Here is a 19,922-nt window from a genome sequence, read left to right as displayed (position 1 = left end):
GTAGATATGGTCTTTGACAATAAAGCTGACTTTGACTTTTTGAAGAAGCGACGGCTCAACAGAAGCAACAAAAAGACAATGAAAAAGATTTCACAGATAATCATTCAAATATTTTCTGAGTGGCGGTGGCAATAAAGATAAAGAAGCAGTGACAGACACAGATTTGTTCTCATTTTTATTGTATGTCATGACTTCTCACTGCAACACATCTTAGAGATCTTGCACTTTCCTCCCTGACACGTTTCAATCAATTGCACCTGTTATCCACCATACTAGAAAAATATAAACAAATGAGGTGTGATTTACAAAATAACATGATCGCAAGATTCAATGAATGTCATTTGTGTTTTAGAGAAACAATATAAAAGATCAATAGGAGGATTCATTGGATGCCTGTATGGAACAAAGTACATCTGACATCTCTTCATGTTCACAGTGAAAGTGAATGCACAGCTACATGTCTGCTAAAGAACATTTGGGATGTTTCATTATGTACATTATGTGGCTTCTGTCAACATGAGCAAGAGTCTGATCTTCATTTATTTGGGTTTTCAAGGTATTAGGATTATTTTGAAGCTTAAAGCAAATAAACTGAATTCTGGCTACAACTCCAATGTTTAGCGTTCCCCTCTGACAATAATGTGGAACTTTATCATAGTCTGGAAATTTGAGGAAATGTTCTAAGACTGGACCTCTTAAATTCTAAAAGTTGAATTTTGACAGTTGACAGGTGGTCTGAAGTATGTTTGTACTGGATAAGTGGAGCGTTTCTAAATAGGCTATGTTGTATTTATTAATTGTTTTTCTATCCAGTGCTTTAATTGGAGAGGTTCCTTATAATCTGAAGTGGGCGGAGTCAGGCCTGCAGGTGTGTTCAGACTCTCAGGTTGTCTTTCTGACAGATGAAGCGTTCTTTGATGGAGCAGTGCTGGTCGTTCAGGCGTCCATCATTGTGAAGGTGAGCACAGTCTTCATTCCCAGGCCCATGACCATGATGGGCCCAGTTGTCGGGCTGCCCAGGTTTCCACCGCCTTGAAACACACACACACACACACACACACACACACACACACACACACACACACACACACACACACACACACACACACACACACACACACACACACACACACACACACACACACACACGTAGGTAATATATATTAGGTAATATAACAAATCTTGATAAAAAGCAAAACATTTTGAAACTAGTGCATGTTTTGCTTTGAGACAAGAGTGGACTGAGACAGACCTGCGCTCCACAGTGTACAGTGTCTGATCCACCCACTCCCAACTCCCAGTTCTCCAGTCAGACAAACCGACCCAGAAATACTGAGGGATTGTTTGATTGATCACAAAGTCCTAAACAAAAAGAAAGAATGCTGTTGAAGAAAATCACTCAGGATGATTTATAGCTTGGTCAGCAGGTCTCATCCTCAGGGCAGCATGAATGTGTGTAAAGCAAAGGGTGTATAGTAAATAAAGTTTGTAGTTCTTAACTTTTGCTTTGGGGCAACTGTTGAGTAGATTTTTAGTAAAGCAATAAAGAAACGTGTGATAGTATTTTACAAGAAGGTTAAATATGTGAGTCCCCTTCATCTTTTTCCGCTGAATATGCTTCTCTAATCAGAGGTGAACCATCTTCACCAACCTAAACAGAAGTCTGCATTTCTTTAACTCAGGCACTTAAAACTACCACGAACTGTCTTACCCACTGCTTGTCAGTTTGGAGAATGATCAAATGGGCTTGCTGTGTTTCACACCAGTCTCTGGACTCGTTCCAGGACTGAGACTCACTGCTGAAGAAGTAACAGCTGGACTCAAACCCAGTCCAACCCACAGGACAACAGTCTCCTGCATCTGAACCTGATTGATACAGACAGATACACAGATGTGGGCAGTGTGCAGATGTGCATTTTCCTGATATGGCCAAATATGAGTGAACGTACTGTTGTTGAGGATGAGTTTGATGGTACATTTGATGGCAGCAACACTCTTACTGAGAGAGTCGATGACCGACAACTTCTTCAGGGTCTTGGTCACTGAACACAAACACCAGTTAGTGATGTATGAAGTTATCACCAGCAGAAGAAAGTGCAGTAATACAGACAGACCTGAGGTCAGCTGATCCTTGTTGTTGCCAACAGCAAGCTTTAGCTGATGAAGGTCATTAGCCATTTCTGTAAACAAAAGCATTTAGCATGTTAGCACTTTAGCAGCATGGATACTGGAATGAAACTTGAAATTGCGACGTGTAAAACAATGCAAATTAACTGGAGCCACGAAAAAATTGAAGAAACAACTTCTATAACTTCGTGTCCAAACACCAATCTACAGCTGACATACACCACTGCCATATTCTTTGCAATATGGTATGTTTTTATGTACCAAAAGGTGGTCCAGTAGAAGTTATTATAAATGTTTTATAACACAGTAAGTCAATATATTCATAATTTAACTAGGTGCGTTATTAAGAGCACATTAATCATATTGATAAATCCTCATTGATAAAAATAAATAAATAAATAAATAAAATTAACAGCCCCAGAGTGGTGAAAGTTCTTCTTTAAAATAATGACAAAAAGTAGCTTAAACTTATGATGGATGAATTGCACAACTTAGTCTTTTACATAATTTGAGGCGTCTGTACCCTGAAAACTGTTGTCCAATTACTCACCATTGAATTTTGTTTTTTTCCTTTGTTTTCTTTTCCCTTTTTTCCACAGCAAATGAAGGAATACTAATGTGAAGTTTAACTAATAGGTGTGTTACCTTCAGTATGCCGCAGTGAGTCGCTCAGTAATTGGGTGGCGTCAGTCAGGCTGGAAACTCTCTGCTCCACAGATAATAGACGATTAGATGTGTCTGTGTCTGAACAAGCAGAAAGTAGAAAATACATTTTAAAACCCCCATTAAGTTTAACCTCACAGGTCTGGTCTGTGAACCAGTTTGTGTAATTCTGGTTTAACTTATATTCTTTGGTTTATTGTTTTTCATGTTTTTGGCTCTCCTTTGCTTTTAGGTGCTAGTTTCTAGTTGCCTTCCCCGTGTTCCACATTTAGTTACTTTGTCTCCGTGTTTCATGTTCCCTCTGTTCCGCTGGTCAGTCATGTCTCCATGGCTGTATCCCAATTCAGGGTCTGCAGCCTTAAAGGCCGCATTTCAAGGCCGATTACGTCACAGCGGCGCGCCGAAGGCTGTCCCAATTCGAAGGCTGCTCGAAATGCGACCCTGAAATGCGTCCTTCATTTCCCTGAATTTTAAGGCTGTGGCAGTGTAGACTTCGTGGCCCAACATATCCCAGAATGCATAGCGTGGCGGTGGGTGTGGATAATTTTGCCGAAAAAAAACGATGAGGTGTCATGATCTGCGGAGGCAGACCGCGCGGAAATGTGTGTGGTGGACCCAGGTGCGAACACAAGCGAAGATACAGGAGTGGATTAAACAAAAGCGAGCCTTTTATTATGACTGATGAAAAGGAACAAACCAGAGTGCACTGTAAAAAAGATCCGTATATTTAACAGTGAAAGACAGTAAAAATACGACAGGAAAAACCTGTTAACTATAAAACAGTTTAAAACTGTTGATTTGATGTGAAATTGCCGTAAATAAAGAAATGTGGAAAAACTGTAATATGTACATTTTTTCTCTGAAAAAAAATACATAAACCTACTGTAAATCACTCTTGCATAGTTTTTTTAACGGAAGATTCCAATAAAGTTTAGAACAGGCAAACACAATTTTTTTTACATTTATTTATTGAAAAAAATACAGGTTTTAATTGCTGAATGTAAGCATGGTTGTGCTGGTAATGGATACATGCTGTAATATGACTTTGTGATTTTTGCATTAATTTCACATAATAATAATAATAATGGATTAGATAGCGGTTTTCAAGAAGCCCAAAGCACTTTACATTAAATCCACTCTTGATTCATAGCACATTTAATACAGCATATTCTTTCTCAAATTGTAATATAACAGGTACATATGTCCCAAGATCTTTATACTAGAAATGTATTAGGGCAATTTTTGGATGTAGTTTTTGTAAAGAATATGGGATGTAGCTGTTAAATCTACATTCTGTTGAACTCAATAAACCATGAGTTTAAAATGTAAAAGCTAACAACAACTGGAGAGACCTACAGCTAATGATAGACATACTATATTATTGAGTAAATTCATATAATCCCATAAGTATTAAAATAATAATCTGTTGTCTGTTCTATTTATTCATAGTTAATTATCATATGAAGAAAAAAGATTTTAAAAGCACCTCCTCCCAAAACTAGGCGTTTTCCCCTGATGTTTAGAGCACAGTTTCACATCAAGGCGCCTGATTTCAAATGGACCAATCAGCGCACTGCATCAGGCTCCGCCGCAGATAACGTCTGTACAGCTCCACACAAGTTTTGCTTTGGACTACTACGGCATCACGCTATCTTCATTTTCGTCGACTTGTTTCTCATTTTTTTAATTTAACGTCTGCCACAGCTCGTCTTCAGTTACTACGGTAAGAAAATAATCCAACTTTGTTTATTTATCGACAGCATTGTGTTGCAGGCAGTGAAGGCGCAAATGATAAATTTACGTTAGCTTTAGCTCGTTTCTAGCATTAGCGTTAGCTACATTAGGCTGAAAAGAGCCTTGCAAAACCAGCAGTGCTCGTTGAGATGTGTTTTGGAGACGGGTGTATTAATGGAAACCGTCTAATTAGTATAGCTATATTTGCATTTAGACAATGCTTTGTCTAAATGCGGCCTGGATTTTCCCGCCTTGTTTGACATCCGGCTGAAGCTTTAAGTTAGCTAGCCTCGCAGCTGTGTCATATTGATTATGTATTTTTGCAGCTTATGTTTTGCATTGCAGACTGCATCGTAATGAACCCCGGTGTATTTTTAAATGTGTTGAAGTAAGTTGTAAGCAGGTGTTTTCTGGATATGCTGCTTTAAAGTCTCACTTCTACCGCCACCACACTGGTACCGCAACTGTTTCTCAGAATGCTACCTTAATGGGTTTGAATTGCACTGTCTCACTTTGTGAACGCCAATGTGAGGGAACTAAAGCTTTGATTGCTCACTTAAAGGAACACCTAGAAGAGGGACGGCATGTAACTTGTCCAGTGAGAGGATGCCAAAGTGAGTTCTCTGTAAAATCTACATTTACCTCCCATATGTCTAGAAAACACAAACATTTGGAAAATGTGATTTGTGGTTTAAACAAAGATACTCAGTCAGAGAGTCCATCTACAAGTGCCACCATACAGGAAGGTGCCAGTGTATCAGATATAGAAGACCCTGGAATGGATGGGTCTAATTTCAGTGACCTGTATCTCAGAAATATATGTATGTTTTACATTAAACTACAGGGACAGCATCTTCTGCCAGCATCTACCATTCAAACCATTGTTGAAGAAATACAAAATATACATGAATTGGGACAGATGTATACATTGAATAGACTAAGGTCACTTCTAAAAGATATGTCAGTTTCAGATGAAGACATTGTAAAAATCTGTGACACAGTAAAACAATCTGACTTGTTCTCAGCTTGTCACACAGGGCCCATGAGAACTGCTTATTCAAGAGTTCAGTGCTTTAAAGATGTGTTCAAGTATGTTGAACCCAGAAAAGTGTTTTTGGGCAGGGACGAGAACAGGATGGAGAGATTTGCCTATTATGTTCCTCTGCTAAATACTTTGAAGGGTATGCTGGAATCAAGTTTTTGGCAAGGTCTCATATCAGTGGATCCTAATAATGTTTCAAGACCAGATGTTCTCAGCGACTGTTGTGATGGTAACGTGTTTGTGTCAAACAAATTTTTTCAGGAAAATCCACATTGCCTCAAGCTGGTTCTATACCAGGATGCATTTGAAGTAGTGAACCCACTTGGTTCTGACAAAAAGAAGCACAAGGTTTTGGCTGTGTACTTCTCTCTACTCAACATCCCCCCCCATGCCCGGTCAAATACTGATCATATGCAGCTTGTCTTACTGTGTAGGGAGAAGGATTTCAAAGAATTTGGCCATGAAAATGTTTTTTCAGAACTCCTGACTGATTTGAAGGTACTAGAGGAGAATGGGATAACAATGGCAGACAAAACTGTAGTGAAAGGAGCGCTCTACTGCATTGCTGGAGACAACCTGGGCTCTCATTGTATTGGGGGTTTTACAGAAAATTTCAGTTCATCAGTGTACTTATGCAGATATTGTCTGTTAACTCGAACTGAATTTCAGGGTGCTGATCCAGCAGTGTGTGGACCTCAGCGGACCCCAGAAACGTATAGATCTGCCACTGAACAACTAGAAAGAGAAGACGTGTCAGAAGTTCAGGGGATAAAGTTCAGGTCTGTATTTAATTCTTTACAAAGCTTTGATGTTTGCACACCTGGCATGCCCCCATGTCTCGGTCATGACATCTTTGAGGGTGTCCTCTCATACGATCTTGCTCTTTACCTCAAGTACTTCATCAACACAAATAAATGGTTCACTTACCCAATTCTGAACAGGCGCATCAAGCAATTTAAATACAAAGAAACAGATGCTTCATCCAAACCTTGTGAGGTCAGTCCAAAAACATTGAAACTTGGTGGACAAGCTGTTCAAAATTGGAACTTCTTGAGACTTTTACCTCTCATAATTGGAGACAGAGTGCAGAACCCTCAAGGTGATGTGTGGCAGTTAACACACTCACACACTCCGGCGCCCCCCGTGTGCGGCAGCCTGTTACAGCAGCTCTGCTCATTCTGAGTTTCTTTCTTTCTTATCTTTTCTTCTCGTAATTTTTTATAACTAACGTATCAGTAATTAGACTCTGCAACCATGTTCTACCGTTTTGTGCTAGTTCTGGTCGTTTTTCTTCGTTTATTTTTTAAATAAAAATTAACAAATTTCCCACGTGTGGGACTAATAAAGGTTATCTTATCTTATCTTAACGTTGCAGCTTAAGGACATTGTTGACCTAATTTGTGCTCAGCAAATTTCCAAGGCTCAGGTTACTTATCTGGATGCTCTCATCCAAGAGTATTTGGAAACCAGAAAGGTGCTGTTTCCTAATATCAACTTAAGACCTAAACACCATTACTTACGACATTATCCAGGGCTGATCCTAAAATTTGGCCCTCTCATCAGGCTTTGGACAATGCGCTTTGAGAGCAAACACAGTTACTTCAAAAGATGTGGAAGGCATCTGAAAAATTTCAAAAATCTGTGCTTGACTCTTTCAGAGAGACATCAGATGTTTCAGGCCATCCTTTCTGCTGGGTCAGTGAGTCCTCCAGCATTGCAAATAAAAGATTGCTCACCATTTTACTCAGAGCTTTACAGTGAGCAAGTTAAAGACGCAGTCCTACATTTTAGCTTTACTGAAAGCAATACAAAGATTCCAGTTGCTGTTCAGTATAATGGGCTGAATTACAGAAAGGGTCACTTTATTGTCACTAAGTTTGATCAGTCAATGGAGTTTGGTGAACTTCTCCTCATTCTTATTAAAGATGAGTCTGCTCTTCATTTTCTCATGAGAGTTTATGATGCAGAATTTCTTTCTTGCTACCACATGTACTCTGTAAAAAATGACACTGGGAGATTAGAGTGCAGACTCATCAGTGAACTGATTGACTTGTGGCCGTTATCATCTTACGTGAAAAACGGACACCAGATTGTTCCACTGAAGCACAGCGTCTTGTCAGACTGAATGCCTTGATATGACATCATGGGCCAGAGCCAAACTCTTTGTATGTGTGTCTTAACAGATATGGCTGAATCGCAGGTGCTTATCTTAAAGAACATAGGGGATGCAATAGCAGGAGTGCTTCCGGACCTTCCTGATCAACTTCTCAAGTCAGTAGAAGATACTTTGACAACACTTGGTGCCGAAACCACAGATGATTTAAAGTACATTACAGAAAATGACCTGCTGCCAGTGCTCAAGCCCATACAAGCTAGAAGACTAGTGGCTGCCTGGACCCAAAATGGTAAGTGTAAAACCTTGTCACCACACCAAACGCACAGAGGGCTGTTGAAGTTGGAAATACTTAGAATATGAGTGTTCCTGAGTCTGATGTGGCCATCATTATTTAACCATGCTTTCTGTGTAAATAAAACTTGGATGCTTTGTGGGGAAATTTAATACACTTTGAGTTTCGAAATGCAATCTATCAGACAAATTGCATTATTAAGTTTTGACCACGCTGTGTAACCTTAATATCTCAAAATGTATCTATGCAGTGCAGAATTTAACATAACAGAAAACATGATCTAATGCTTTCATATCTCTTTTTTTATGTACTTTTAAAGTCTCTGGCACTTCGACACCAATCGCTGTACATTCCTCTCCAGTGGATGTCCTTCTTTCTCCACCTTCAATTTCTTCTTCACCAACATCATCCACCACTACTTCATCACTTTCAGGAATCTGTACACCATTACTACCAAACTGGGTAGAGAGATTTGAGATACCATGGCAGAGGCTCCCTGAGGAGTTGGTGCAGAACTTGGAAAGACAGAAAAGACCAAGCGCAAGACAAAGACGAGAAATGATAAGGATTGTGGTCTCTGAAATGATGAAGACTTGTAAGAATCCAACCAAACACAATACTACAGAGATAGCAAAAAGGATGGTGGCCAAGTATCCCAATTCTCTTCAAGATGTGATTGATGGTGATGTTATTGGACCTGGATATCATTCTCTTGTAAAGCAACTTCAGGCAAGAGTTGAAAATGTCAAGCGACCTGACACACCAAAGGTAAAAAAACGCAAAGCAATATCAGATGACGACAACGACACAGATGAAATACCAGCTGAACAAAAAGCAAGGGTTCAAGACACATATGGCTGAATTAGCTGGGAGCCAAAGCATTTGCCACTCTCTGAGACTGTGGAGAGTCAGCTTGAAAAAAAAGAAGAAATGAAGAAGCTGTTTAAAAAGAATAACTACAGTACAGATGTTGTGAAAGAACTAGTCAAGTGCACCTATTACACGCAGCGTAAAGACATCAACAAAGGGGCAAGCATCCAGAAACTATGCCAGGAATGGCCCTTTCTCTTCAATGAAGTTGGTATGACCGCACATTTCCAAGAACTGACTGGTGTGAATCTGATGGAGACCTTCCTTGCCAATGTGGACAAAAAGGGTGCACGTCTGTTAAAGTTCCTCAAATATGTTGATGCACAAAAGCACAAGCAAGTCCTGAATGCTGTTCTCAAACTTCAGACTGAAAGAGGGCAGTCCAGTGGTTGCTTGCAAGAAGTCATTGAGATGATGTTTCTTTTACTGGCTCATTTTGACGAGAAGGGAGAGCTTCTGTTCCACTGCGTTGAGATGACAAGCCTTGCAGAAGATGTTCAGATGGAGAAAGTGCCACCAACACCCGTCATCATTGTTTGCGGTAAGCCAAAAGTGCAAAATTCAACTTTTTTTTCTGTTGTAACTGCCACGTTCTTGTACTCTTGGCTTGTTTAGTTTCATGTTCTGTTGCTTCCACACTAATACACTGGATAACACAACCATATAAGTTCAACTAGTAACATAACTCATCCTATGATCCATGTAACAAGTATCTCTGTATTTGTATATATGACTGACATTAAAGCTCTTGTTATTAAAGTTTTTAATTTGTTGTTGTTGTTTTAATTCTCAGGTTCCTCCTGCTTCGCTGCTGAGCCATTCATGTTGAGCATTGACAAGAAGACTGTCAACGACCGCATCACAACCTTCACCTCTGCTATCTGCCTAATGTTTGGCAGTTACTACTGCTTTAACATACACTACCCTGTGGAACTACGATCAACACTGGAGTTCCTTCAACGGTAAATTTATTTTATTATGGATTTATTTTTGTGCTTTTCAAACTTGGCCATTTGATATCCCACCTCAGGTTGTTAATTTCCTCAATCTCTCTTGCCCTTTTTTCATGAAGGTGTTTCTTTTCCATAAATCCTGAGAGAGGCACCAAGGTTGAATCCAAGAAGAAAAAAGTGTTCTCAGTCAATCCCAGAGTCCTCACTCTCATCTCAGACATTGCTGACCATGAGTGGATCTAGTCCTACCCCTCTTGTTTGAGACGAAGTGATAAAGGTATACCATGTTACATACTCTACAGATGTTATGTTTTTGAAACAATTGTTACATTTCTGATTGTGAGTGGGAAGTTTTTAACAATGTGAAGTTTTACTAGACACAATTTGTAAAAGTACATGTTCTACTTTTGATTCACTGTTTTATATCTGAAAAATGTATCTGGTAAAAATGTGGTGATTTTGTTTCTTGGATTACAATAGTGTAAAAGTATGCTGCATGTACAGTACATTGCTGGCATTTTGTAGTTATCCAAAAATTTGCAGTTGAAGTTCTCAAAACAAGTTTAAAGTTTTTGTTTGTTACCTGATGCAGTTTTAAGATGTACATTTTCAGCTTTACTGCTCAGTTCTGTGTGCAAAATATGTGGGTGTAAACTTGTTCCTGTAATTTCTTCAATTCAGACTTTCTTTCAATTATAGAAAAAATGTTTAATTCTCTATATTTGTATTTGGATAATTTAAAAAGTCAAGATTCTACGTGTACTGACATTTATGTAGTGAGAACAGCACCAAAACACTTAAATGTGTCTGAATTGTCTGCTAAAGGTAATGTGAAGTATAATGTGTGCTCAACTTACAGCACTGGTTTTGCACAGTTTGAACAGAACTTGTAAGAATTCTGTGATTCCTCACTGTTACTGTCATGGAGATAACTAGTAACTATTTGTGATTTGTTGAGTAAAAATGTAAATGTTTGATGTTCAAAGCATCAAAGATGTTAAATAAAATACTTTTTTGGAAATTTAAGGTGGATATTTTTGTGTTACATTTAGTAATTTAAATAAAATCATGGTTTGTGTATTAAACTTAAAGAGTAGAACACTTAAAAGCACTCTAGTCTAAACACTGTTACAGAATAAAATTGTATTTTTTCTATATTTAGATAGTTAATTTTACAGGGAAAGAATGTTGTGTTTTCTGGCACAAACTTTATTTTATATGTTATTTTCATGTTAATTCTAGGGAAAAACATTATTTTTTCTTCAAGTTAAAACATTTTCTTCTACGGTAAAATATTGACCCTAGCACTATTTTTAACCGTAAAATCAACAATAACAATACCTTCTTACCGTTAAAGAAGAAAATGTTCCACCCGTAATTTTACGGTAGATTTCTGGCAACCACAGCTGCCAGCGTTTTACCGTAAAATCTACAGTTTTTTTTTTTACAGTGTGAGGGCAGCATAAGAGTATAACTCAACAGAAACCTAAACTGGATATAAACTATGGAAAGGCTATGGCTGGAGATACGGAACACAGGGGGTGGGAACACAGACGACGCGACACAGACTGTATGAAACACAGAGACTAAATACACATGAGGGATGATCAGGGGAAGTGGCCACACATGGGAACACAGCTGACACACATGAACCTAACGACAGGACAGGAGGAGTGAAACTGAATACACTGACAGTGAATACAGGCTTTCAAAGTAAAACAGGAAACATGCAGATTAGACATGACACATGACCCGGGGAGACGTAGTACAGGGGAGATGACATAACTGACAGCATGACCTTGACAATACAAGACACACAGACATAAACACACGAAGGGCAAGGGAGACTTAATATATACAACTGGCTGGACTACCTAGTGAACCTAAACAAACCATAAACGATAATCATCAAAATTAGGTTAAACACAAAACACTGGGTCGCATGACCCAGGACCATGACATGAGGGGCGCCTGAAGAGTAAACTTTTAAAAGTACTGAATATTATGTCACTTATTTATGTGCAAATGTTTAATAACAAAGAACATTAAAACATTACTGTTGGCCACATGTCGGCAAAGTTATGTGACATTAATGACGTTTGTACTAACTTGGTTTTAAAGCCTTTGCTTTAAAATATACACCGTTCAATAGCTGAGCTTAATCTTACAGAGAATGATCAAAGCTCATGTAGAAAGAAACAAACAAATGAACAAAAGATTTTCTCCTTCATTTCTGTCAAACAATGCTATATGAAACGTTTCTAGCTGTTAGTATCATGGTTGCTAGGCAACCTGGGCAGCGCAACGGAGGCTAGACCGTCCCATTTCACAAGCCTCGCACTTCCGGCCTTAGCGGTCTTTAAGTACGCGGCCCTTGAGGATCGTTGAGACTGCGTACTTTAAGGCTGCAGAACCTGAATTGGGATACAGCCCATGTCACAGTGTTAAGTTTGAGTCTTTGTGAAGGTCTCATGTTTCCTGTTTTACTTTGAAAATTTCAGTTCATTCAGTTTTGCTTCCTTCCCATCTCATTATCTCAGATTAGTCCCAGCTGTGTTTCCCTCCTGTTTCGTGTTCCCTCGTTGGTCCCTTGTGTATTTAAGCCCTGTGTTTCCCTCTGTCTGTTGTTGTGTGCTGCAACCACCCAAAGTGCTGCAAGTTTCTCTGGTTTATCTGGTTTCTATCATTCTTAGTTCAGTGCTCCTCATTTCCTAGTGTTACTAGTTTTATGTTTTCATGTGTTGTCAAATTTGCTCTGATCATACATACATACATACATACATGTTGTTACCTTGAATATGCTTCAGTGAGTCATTCAGTAATTGGATGACATCAATCAGGTTGAAAACTCTCTGCTCCACAAACGATAGACGATTTGACGTGTTTACGTCTGAACAAAAACAAACAAACAAATAAAAAAAACCCCATCGTGTTCAACCCTGCAAAGTCTGAACCGTGAAATAAAAACTGACAGAAAATGATTTTAAAAGTGGAATAGGTCTGTGAAGGTTCTCAGTCATCCAGGTCAGCGTAGTCAAAGGAGCTTGCAAAGAAAAGCGTCTGGACTTCTTTAAGTTGCTTGAAGACGTTTCACCTCTCATCCGAGAAGCTTCTTCAGTTCTAAGGTCACCCTTTGGAACATAAACTTGGAGTAATTAGGACCCTACACCACCGGGCAGAACATGTTCCCTCTAAGCCTGAAGGAAAAAAGAAGGAACACACACATGTAAAGGAAGCACTCAAAACGTGCGGCTATCCTAAATGGGCGTTCTTAAAGTCAGCAAAGAGGCACAGAAAAGAAGACCAGACACTAGCGAGGGAGGATAAGAAGGACAGACGCAACAACATTGTCATCCCCTATGTAGCCGGTGTATCAGAGAAACTCAGGAGAGTTTTCTCCAAGCATGACATCCCGGTGCATTTCAGACCCAGCAACACACTCAGACAGAAACTGGTTCACCCGAAAGACAAAACGCCAAAACACAAACTTAACAATGTGGTGTATGCTGTACAGTGCAGCGAGGAATGCCCAGACCTCTACATTGGAGAGACCAAACAGCCACTTCACAAGCGCATGGCACAACACAGAAGAGCCACCTACACGGGACAAGACTCAGCAGTCCATCTGCATCTTAAGGATAAAGGACACTCTTTCGAGGATGCCAATGTTCACATTTTGGACAGAGAGGACAGATGGTTTGAAAGAGGAGTGAAAGAAGTATCTATGTCCACTGTGAGCGACCATCTTTGAACAGAGGCGGGGGTTTACGACACCAACTCTCTGCCATCTATAATCCAGTTTTGAGATCCCTTCCCAGACGCCTTAACGCCCACTCACATCCTGGGCAATCTGACCTCAGGAAATCACATGATAAGGTGGGGCCAGGTTTCACAATGAACACACCCGAAACTCTAGCTGATTGGGACCCACGCCCAGTTTCACACCTTGGCTCAGGCGATTAGAGGATCATCAGGGGGTCCTTTTGTCCCTCTGTGGGGGGAAACTCCCACTAGGTTTATATCTGGGACTCTCCACCATTTGACCTTAGAATTGAAGAAGCTTCTCGGATGAGAGGTGAAACGTCTTCAAGCAACTTAAAGAAGTCCAGACGCTTTTCTTTGCAAGCTCCTTTGACTAAAAGTGGAATACTTATTGAACATTCTGAAAAATCCATACCTCTGTATCAACATGATAGAGGGGCATGAAAGGGTTAAGACATTTACTACCATCAAATGATGTCTTTTGTATTTACTGCTATGAAGTGAACCCTGGGCCTCGCAGCTCCGCAGAAAACTATTGCCAACATTTAACATAAAACAAATATTTGTGTGGGCTATGTGCTCAGAATCACTAGGGAGCCATCAGAGCAGGAGGGTAACCTACTTTTAATATTTTATCATAGCTAATAGGTGTGTTACCTTGAACCTGAGGCACTGAGGAATGCAGCGACTGGAAGACGTCCTTCTGGTTGGAAAGTCTCTGCTCCAAAGACCACAGGTGTTTTGACACCTTTATGTCTGAACAAGCAGACAACAAAAACACAAAGAAATTTAACAGAGTGCGCATAACATAATATGTTAACATAACACATAACACACAACATAACATAACACAACATAACATGTACTCACCCAAAATGCTGGAAAATTTTGTTACTGAAAAACAATTTTAACATTAAGGGAAAAAAATCTCAAAGTACTAAAAAGGTAATGTTTTTTTTTTAAATTTTTGCTCTATCAAGAAAAGTTATAAATATAAATGTCAAGTAAAATCTAAATGCACAACAATAATATACAAAAAATAATAAATAAATAAAATAAAATAAAGTAAATGTGTTCAATATAACACAACACAATAAAGTGGAATGAAAATAAATGACAATATAACTGATAATTGCAGCCCTAAACTGCAAACGTGGAAAACAGTTTTAACCATCATCACTTATTGGCTGTCATGTTGGAGCAAATTTTTCTTCAAGTCTTCTACAAGATAAAGTCTGAGAGTTAGCTTTAGCTAAGTATTACTGTGACTACATTTCTGTTAGCTTTATGTGCAGTCACAGTGGTCTGTTTTTTCATTTCTAGCAGCTGTAAACCAAACGTATAGTATATTATTGTGTTATTATTAGATTTGGAAAATAAGTCTGAATCTTGCAGGACTTTTCATGTTGTAACTATTTGCACCAGCATGCTGAAGTGCGCTTCAGAGGTCCGTGTTTTCTGTCATTAGGCATCAAAGCCACAAACCACATGATACATGACTGTTTGTGAAGCTCACAAAAGTTGGGCCTTACTAGTGACCCAAAAGCAGTAGTCCCCACATATGGCATTAACAAGAATACACATGCATACTTACTGCTAGCTCCCAGGATTATGATCACAGTCAACAGGATCACGGCTGTCACAGCAGGAAATAACCAGCGTCTGAACCTAGAGACAGCCAACCGGGGGGTGGGTGGAGTCTCTGACAGACAAATATAATTTCATAAATCAGAAGTCAAAACAAAGACATTACCAACTCAGACACAAGCAGTTACCACTGATCCAGAGCGTACTACCATCCTGGTCCTTCACATAATGGTATTGGTCCATTGTTGTCATCTGCTTGCTGTTTTTACTGGATAATAAAACCATGATAACACTGAGTGAGTAAGTAACCAACAACTTCCACATTCAGCTGCTTTTTATCAGCAACATGCTCAGTTTTAATTATGATAATATGAAAATATAATTTAAAAAAGGAAGAAAAAAAAGGAAAAAGGTGGTTAAAAAAACACGAGTCAGGGTTGAATCCACTTTGAGGGTGTGGAAGATAAAAGTCAGGATGACTTCATTAAATATGGTATGAAGTTATCTGTTGCATCAACTACATTACCATCTGTATTATATACATTTGTTATTACGACTATGATACTGCTTCCAAGAAGAGTCAGCTATAGAACAAAACAGATTGAGCCTTTAGAACAGGGGTGGCCAACCAGTCAGAGACCAAGAGCCACTTTTTTTTTTACTGTGTTACCGCAAAGAGCCACATCATACGCATGGGCACACATGAACATCACCCATCCTTTCCTGCCTCTCTCTCTCTCTCTCACACACACACACACACACACACACACACACACACACACACACACACACACACACACACACACACACACACACACACACACACCAACATGATAATGACAGAAATGGACTCCTACAGTACTAAAACCACAGGCCAGTCATTTTCAACAATGAACATTGTGTGCACTGTCTCACACACACAAACTCTCAGTTCAACCTGTGGCCTTTTCAGTTGTAGATCATGGAACCAGGTCACGAAGCTTTCGTGCAAATTTTCAATCAGCGCTGCATATCTGGCTCTTTGCTTACTCAGGGCAGCGCTGGCGACTTGCCCGCTGGCTTTTAGCAGAGTGGGAAAATGCGTTAAATCTCCCTTTTGAATATGTGTCTTGAACAGCTTCAGTTTGTTGACAAACACACTTTGCACCAGGTCAGGCAGCATTTTTAACTTATCCTGCAGGGTCAGGTTCAGTCTGTCCAAGTGACACAGCATGTCGACCAAAAAGGCCAGATCCATAATCCACTTGAGGTCCGAGAGCTCGGGATAGTCCTTGTCCTTCTTTTCCATAAACAGTTTCACGGCATCCAAAAGCTCAAAGAAGCGAGAGAGTACCTGGCCTTTTGACAGCCACCTCACAGTGCAGTGCAGCGGCAGGTCACCTGGAAGCCCTTGGTCCAGCTCAGCGATGAGATTCTTGAATTGCCTGTGGTTAAGCGCATATGTGCAGATATAATTGACGATTTCCATCACAGGCTTCATGACAATACAATGATTGAGACACGAGTTGCTCCATGTGGATGATGCAGTGGAAATTCCAAAAGTCAGGAATAGTTTGGTCAGCTTTGCACAGCCCCACAAGCCCGTTCACAGATCCCATCATGGCTGGTGCTCCATCCGTGGCTATTGCAGTTAATTTTGTTATGGGCAGATCTGCTTTTTCAAATGCAGCCATCATGGTTTCTTTCACATCTATGCCACGGGTTCTGTCTTTTAATGGCACAATATCCAGGAGTTCTTCTTTGATCACACAATCGTTTGACACAGACCGTGCAAATATTGCCAACTGAGGCTTGTCTTGTATATCACAACTCTCATCCAATGCGACACTAAAATACTCACATGCTTGAAGGTCAGAGTGCAACTGTGATTCAATAGTCGTGTTAATGTCCGATATTCTGTGTTCAACAGTGTGGCGGGACAGTTGGACGTCTGATACCATGCGTTTTAATTTGTCGTTTTCAGGAGACAAGATTTCAAAAACGTCACTGAGGCATATTTAACGAACTCCCCTTCATTGTGTGGCTTTTTAGCCTGTGCAATGTTCCAAGCCAGCTGATAGGATGCGAGCGTTATGGTCTCTGACCGCTTCGTAAATTTTTGGAAAAACTGTATCTGCTTTTCAAAGTGGCCAACTCGTGCTTGCGAAGTTCAGTCCCTTTTGGAAATTCCTGGTCGATGTTAGCATGGAGTGAGCTGAAGTGGGTTTTAATGTCTTGATGCATGCTCAATCATCCAGTTTAAGTTAATCTCCAAAGGTTGATTCTGTTCATCTGGACGTTTTCAGTGCATAAATGTTTCGTCACTCATCCAAGTGACTTCTGTCTCAGCTGACTGCAGGTTTCCCCAACCTTTCACCCAGTTTCTCTAGAAGATCTATCAGAAATACTGACCCAAATGAAACCCTCAGTGAGTCCAGTTGATGTCCTACCTACTTCATTGGAGATGCTTAGAGATGCTTGTCCATGTCCTCATCTCCTCTCATACTGTAACACAGTCTTTTCTTGTCTGTCTAAGGCAGGGGTGGGCAATCTCAGTCCACGAGGGCCGGTGTCCCTGCAGGTTTTAGATCTCACCTTGGGTCAACACACCTGAATCACATGATTAGTTCGTTACCAGGCCTCTAGAGAACTTCAGGACCTGTTGAGAAGCTGATTTAGCCATTTCAATCAGCTGTGTTGGTTCGAGGACACATCTAAAACCTGCAGGGACACCGGCCCTCGTGGACTGAGATTGCCCACCCCTGGTCTAAGGCTTGCACTGGCTTCCGGTTGAGTATAGATATCAGTTTAAAATCCTTACTCTTACATTCATGTCCCTACTTGGTGAGGCCCCCACTTATGTCACTGAGCTTCTCCAACCGTACTCTCCAAACCAAATCCTTAGATCCACTGATAAGGGTCTTCCAACCATTCCATGGACCCGTTTGAAAACCAAGAGGGATCGCGATTTTAAAACCTTGGCTCCAATATTGTGGAACAGTTTACCTCCCCTTTACCTACGCACCATCAACTCTGTAGCTTCTTTTAAAAAAAAAAACAGCTAAAAACACATCTGTTTAGACAGGCATTTAGGTAATATTCATGTGTAGTATACTGTTTTATTGGCTATGCTATTATACCCTCTTTATAGTGTTTTATTGTTTCGTTTGATATGCTTTTATTACCATGTGAAGCACTTTGAAATAACTTCCTGTTTTAAAAAGTGCTATGTAAATACATTTTACTTACTTTCTTATAGACGTTTGCATAATGACTAAAACCAGCACCACTGAAGGAACAATGGGCTGGGAGGTCAGTTGCTTAATCATAATTATGCAAATTGTCATGACCATTGATCAACAACCACTGATCAGTCACTTGGATGAGTGACAAAACGTTTCTCCCACTGAAAACGTTACATCCAGATGAACAGAATCAACTTCTGGAGAGAATTTAAATGTGTTTATTGCAGCCTTGCAAATTTTACAAATTTTATCTCATAATTATGTAGTTACGAAGAAACAAAATTGCATGGGAAAAGACAAAAAACTAAAAAGAATCAAATTCTAACACAATGTGTGTTAAAAATATTAATATTTTCTGTCCTTTACTTTAAGGATAGAAAATAGTCATACTGTGAGGGTAAAATTTGGACATTATAAGAAATAGAAGGGGTTTCTCACCTCTTTTTTCTGTAGATTGACCAGAGAAGAAGAATATGCCGTCTGTTTCCCCTGATGGTAAAATATATATGGTCTCCTCTGTCCCACCCATGAAATACAGAACTGAGTTTGAATGCCCAGTTATCTTTTTTTTTAAGTGAATCTGGCTCCGTGCCACCAATAACATCAGCTCTCTGCTGCACATGCTATTTTTTCCTGTGAATCAACTTGTAAGACATTTTTGGGGGTTTTCCAGAAAGGGAATCTATTGTCAGTTTTACTTCCCTAAATCAACCAGAACACTAAAGTTCACACACACTGCTCTACCTTTCACACAAAAAAATTGCTCTCGTCAGTCACATCAAACACAGAGCTAATGCTGGCTTTCAGGAGCATCATTGAGCACAAAGTGTGAAGGGGTCGGCTACTTTTATCAGACATTTTTGACCAAATAAATCTGTATGGAGTCACAAAATCATATAGTGAGCTTTAAACTGAAGGTAACACGGCCCACAGTGTGAAATATAAGTAAACGAAAAAACAAGAGCTTGTTAACATCACTGTGAGATTTGTATCTCACAAACCAGCATCTGTATAGCTGTACACAATTACAGTTTTTTAGTATATTTATGATCATTTTAAGTGAATCTGGCTCCATGCTGTCATGAATATCAGCTCTCTGTTGCACATGCTGTTCATTCTGAATCAGCTCTGAATCAGCTATAAAATGAAGCAAAACCTGGGCAGGTTTTGCTTCCCTAAAAAAAACAGAACACTAAAGTTCACAAACACCCCTAAATCTTTCACACACAAAAAAATAACTAAAATAATTAAAATCTTTTACTGTATTTATGATCATTATGATGATTATAAACACTCTAACTTTGCATGTTCAATACAGTGATACCAGGTTTTGTTGCATTCATGAAATCATAAGACTAAAACTGACAATTGTAGAGCAGATTGTCTTTTTTTTTTTTGCACTAATTCACATCGAAGGGTTATGAAAGTTTGTGTTTGGAGGCAGCCGTATCTGCTCATACACAGATTAATTTATAGTGTTGGTAGTCTTGATTAATGACGCTAACATGCTTGAGTAACTTTTTCTTTTGCAATGTAAGTTTAATCTGCAGAG

The 19,922-nt window shown here is 39.5% G+C and overlaps 2 protein-coding genes across 3 annotated transcripts; one reads left to right on the top strand and one right to left on the bottom strand.

Annotated features, from left to right (window-relative positions):
- Nucleotides 1-171: 171 nt before the first annotated feature.
- On the bottom strand, nt 172-18,885 carry LOC146673121 (C-type lectin domain family 10 member A-like). Of its 2 annotated transcripts, XM_085389907.1 has the most exons (11): nt 18,809-18,885; nt 15,335-15,414; nt 15,154-15,261; nt 14,217-14,315; nt 12,589-12,687; nt 2,773-2,871; nt 2,115-2,180; nt 1,950-2,042; nt 1,712-1,866; nt 1,253-1,362; nt 172-1,031 (listed from the first exon to the last, which is right to left on the bottom strand). In XM_085389907.1, exons 2-11 carry the CDS (start codon nt 15,396-15,398, stop codon nt 875-877), a joined length of 1,050 nt encoding a protein of 349 aa, XP_085246033.1. In that variant the 5' UTR covers nt 15,399-15,414; nt 18,809-18,885; the 3' UTR covers nt 172-874. The 2 variants fall into 2 exon arrangements, with proteins under 2 accessions (XP_085246033.1, XP_085246026.1); XM_085389900.1 differs by having other exon boundaries at nt 1,950-2,180.
- LOC146673122 (uncharacterized) lies at nt 8,890-10,135 on the top strand. Its single transcript, XM_085402260.1, has 3 exons — nt 8,890-9,385; nt 9,638-9,806; nt 9,917-10,135. Exons 1-3 carry the CDS (start codon nt 8,905-8,907, stop codon nt 10,038-10,040), a joined length of 774 nt encoding a protein of 257 aa, XP_085258386.1. The 5' UTR covers nt 8,890-8,904; the 3' UTR covers nt 10,041-10,135.
- Nucleotides 18,886-19,922: the final 1,037 nt, after the last annotated feature.

This window comes from Rhamphochromis longiceps, linkage group LG3 (assembly GCF_057381845.1).
Source record: "Rhamphochromis longiceps isolate RC_006_pf linkage group LG3, R_longiceps_female_GT1.1, whole genome shotgun sequence".
Lineage (NCBI taxonomy): Eukaryota > Metazoa > Chordata > Actinopteri > Cichliformes > Cichlidae > Rhamphochromis > Rhamphochromis longiceps.
The sequence above is the reverse complement of the archived record's forward strand: the minus strand, read 5'-3'. Positions and strand labels throughout refer to the sequence as shown.

Excerpts from the sequence above, each read along its gene's own strand:
- LOC146673122 (XM_085402260.1), top strand. The coding sequence starts at position 8,905 with ATGAAGAAGCTGTTTAAAAAGAATAACTACAGTACAGATGTTGTGAAA. Across the intron at positions 9,386-9,637 it reads ACCCGTCATCATTGTTTGCG|GTTCCTCCTGCTTCGCTGCT; the intron begins GTAAGCCAAAAG and ends TTTAATTCTCAG. Across the intron at positions 9,807-9,916 it reads ACACTGGAGTTCCTTCAACG|GTGTTTCTTTTCCATAAATC; the intron begins GTAAATTTATTT and ends TTTTTCATGAAG.
- LOC146673121 (XM_085389900.1), bottom strand. The coding sequence starts at position 15,398 with ATGACAACAATGGACCAATACCATTATGTGAAGGACCAGGATGGTAGT. Across the intron at positions 1,867-1,949 it reads CAAACTCATCCTCAACAACA|GTTCAGATGCAGGAGACTGT; the intron begins GTACGTTCACTC and ends TGTATCAATCAG. Across the intron at positions 1,363-1,711 it reads TCCAAACTGACAAGCAGTGG|GACTTTGTGATCAATCAAAC; the intron begins GTAAGACAGTTC and ends CTTTTTGTTTAG.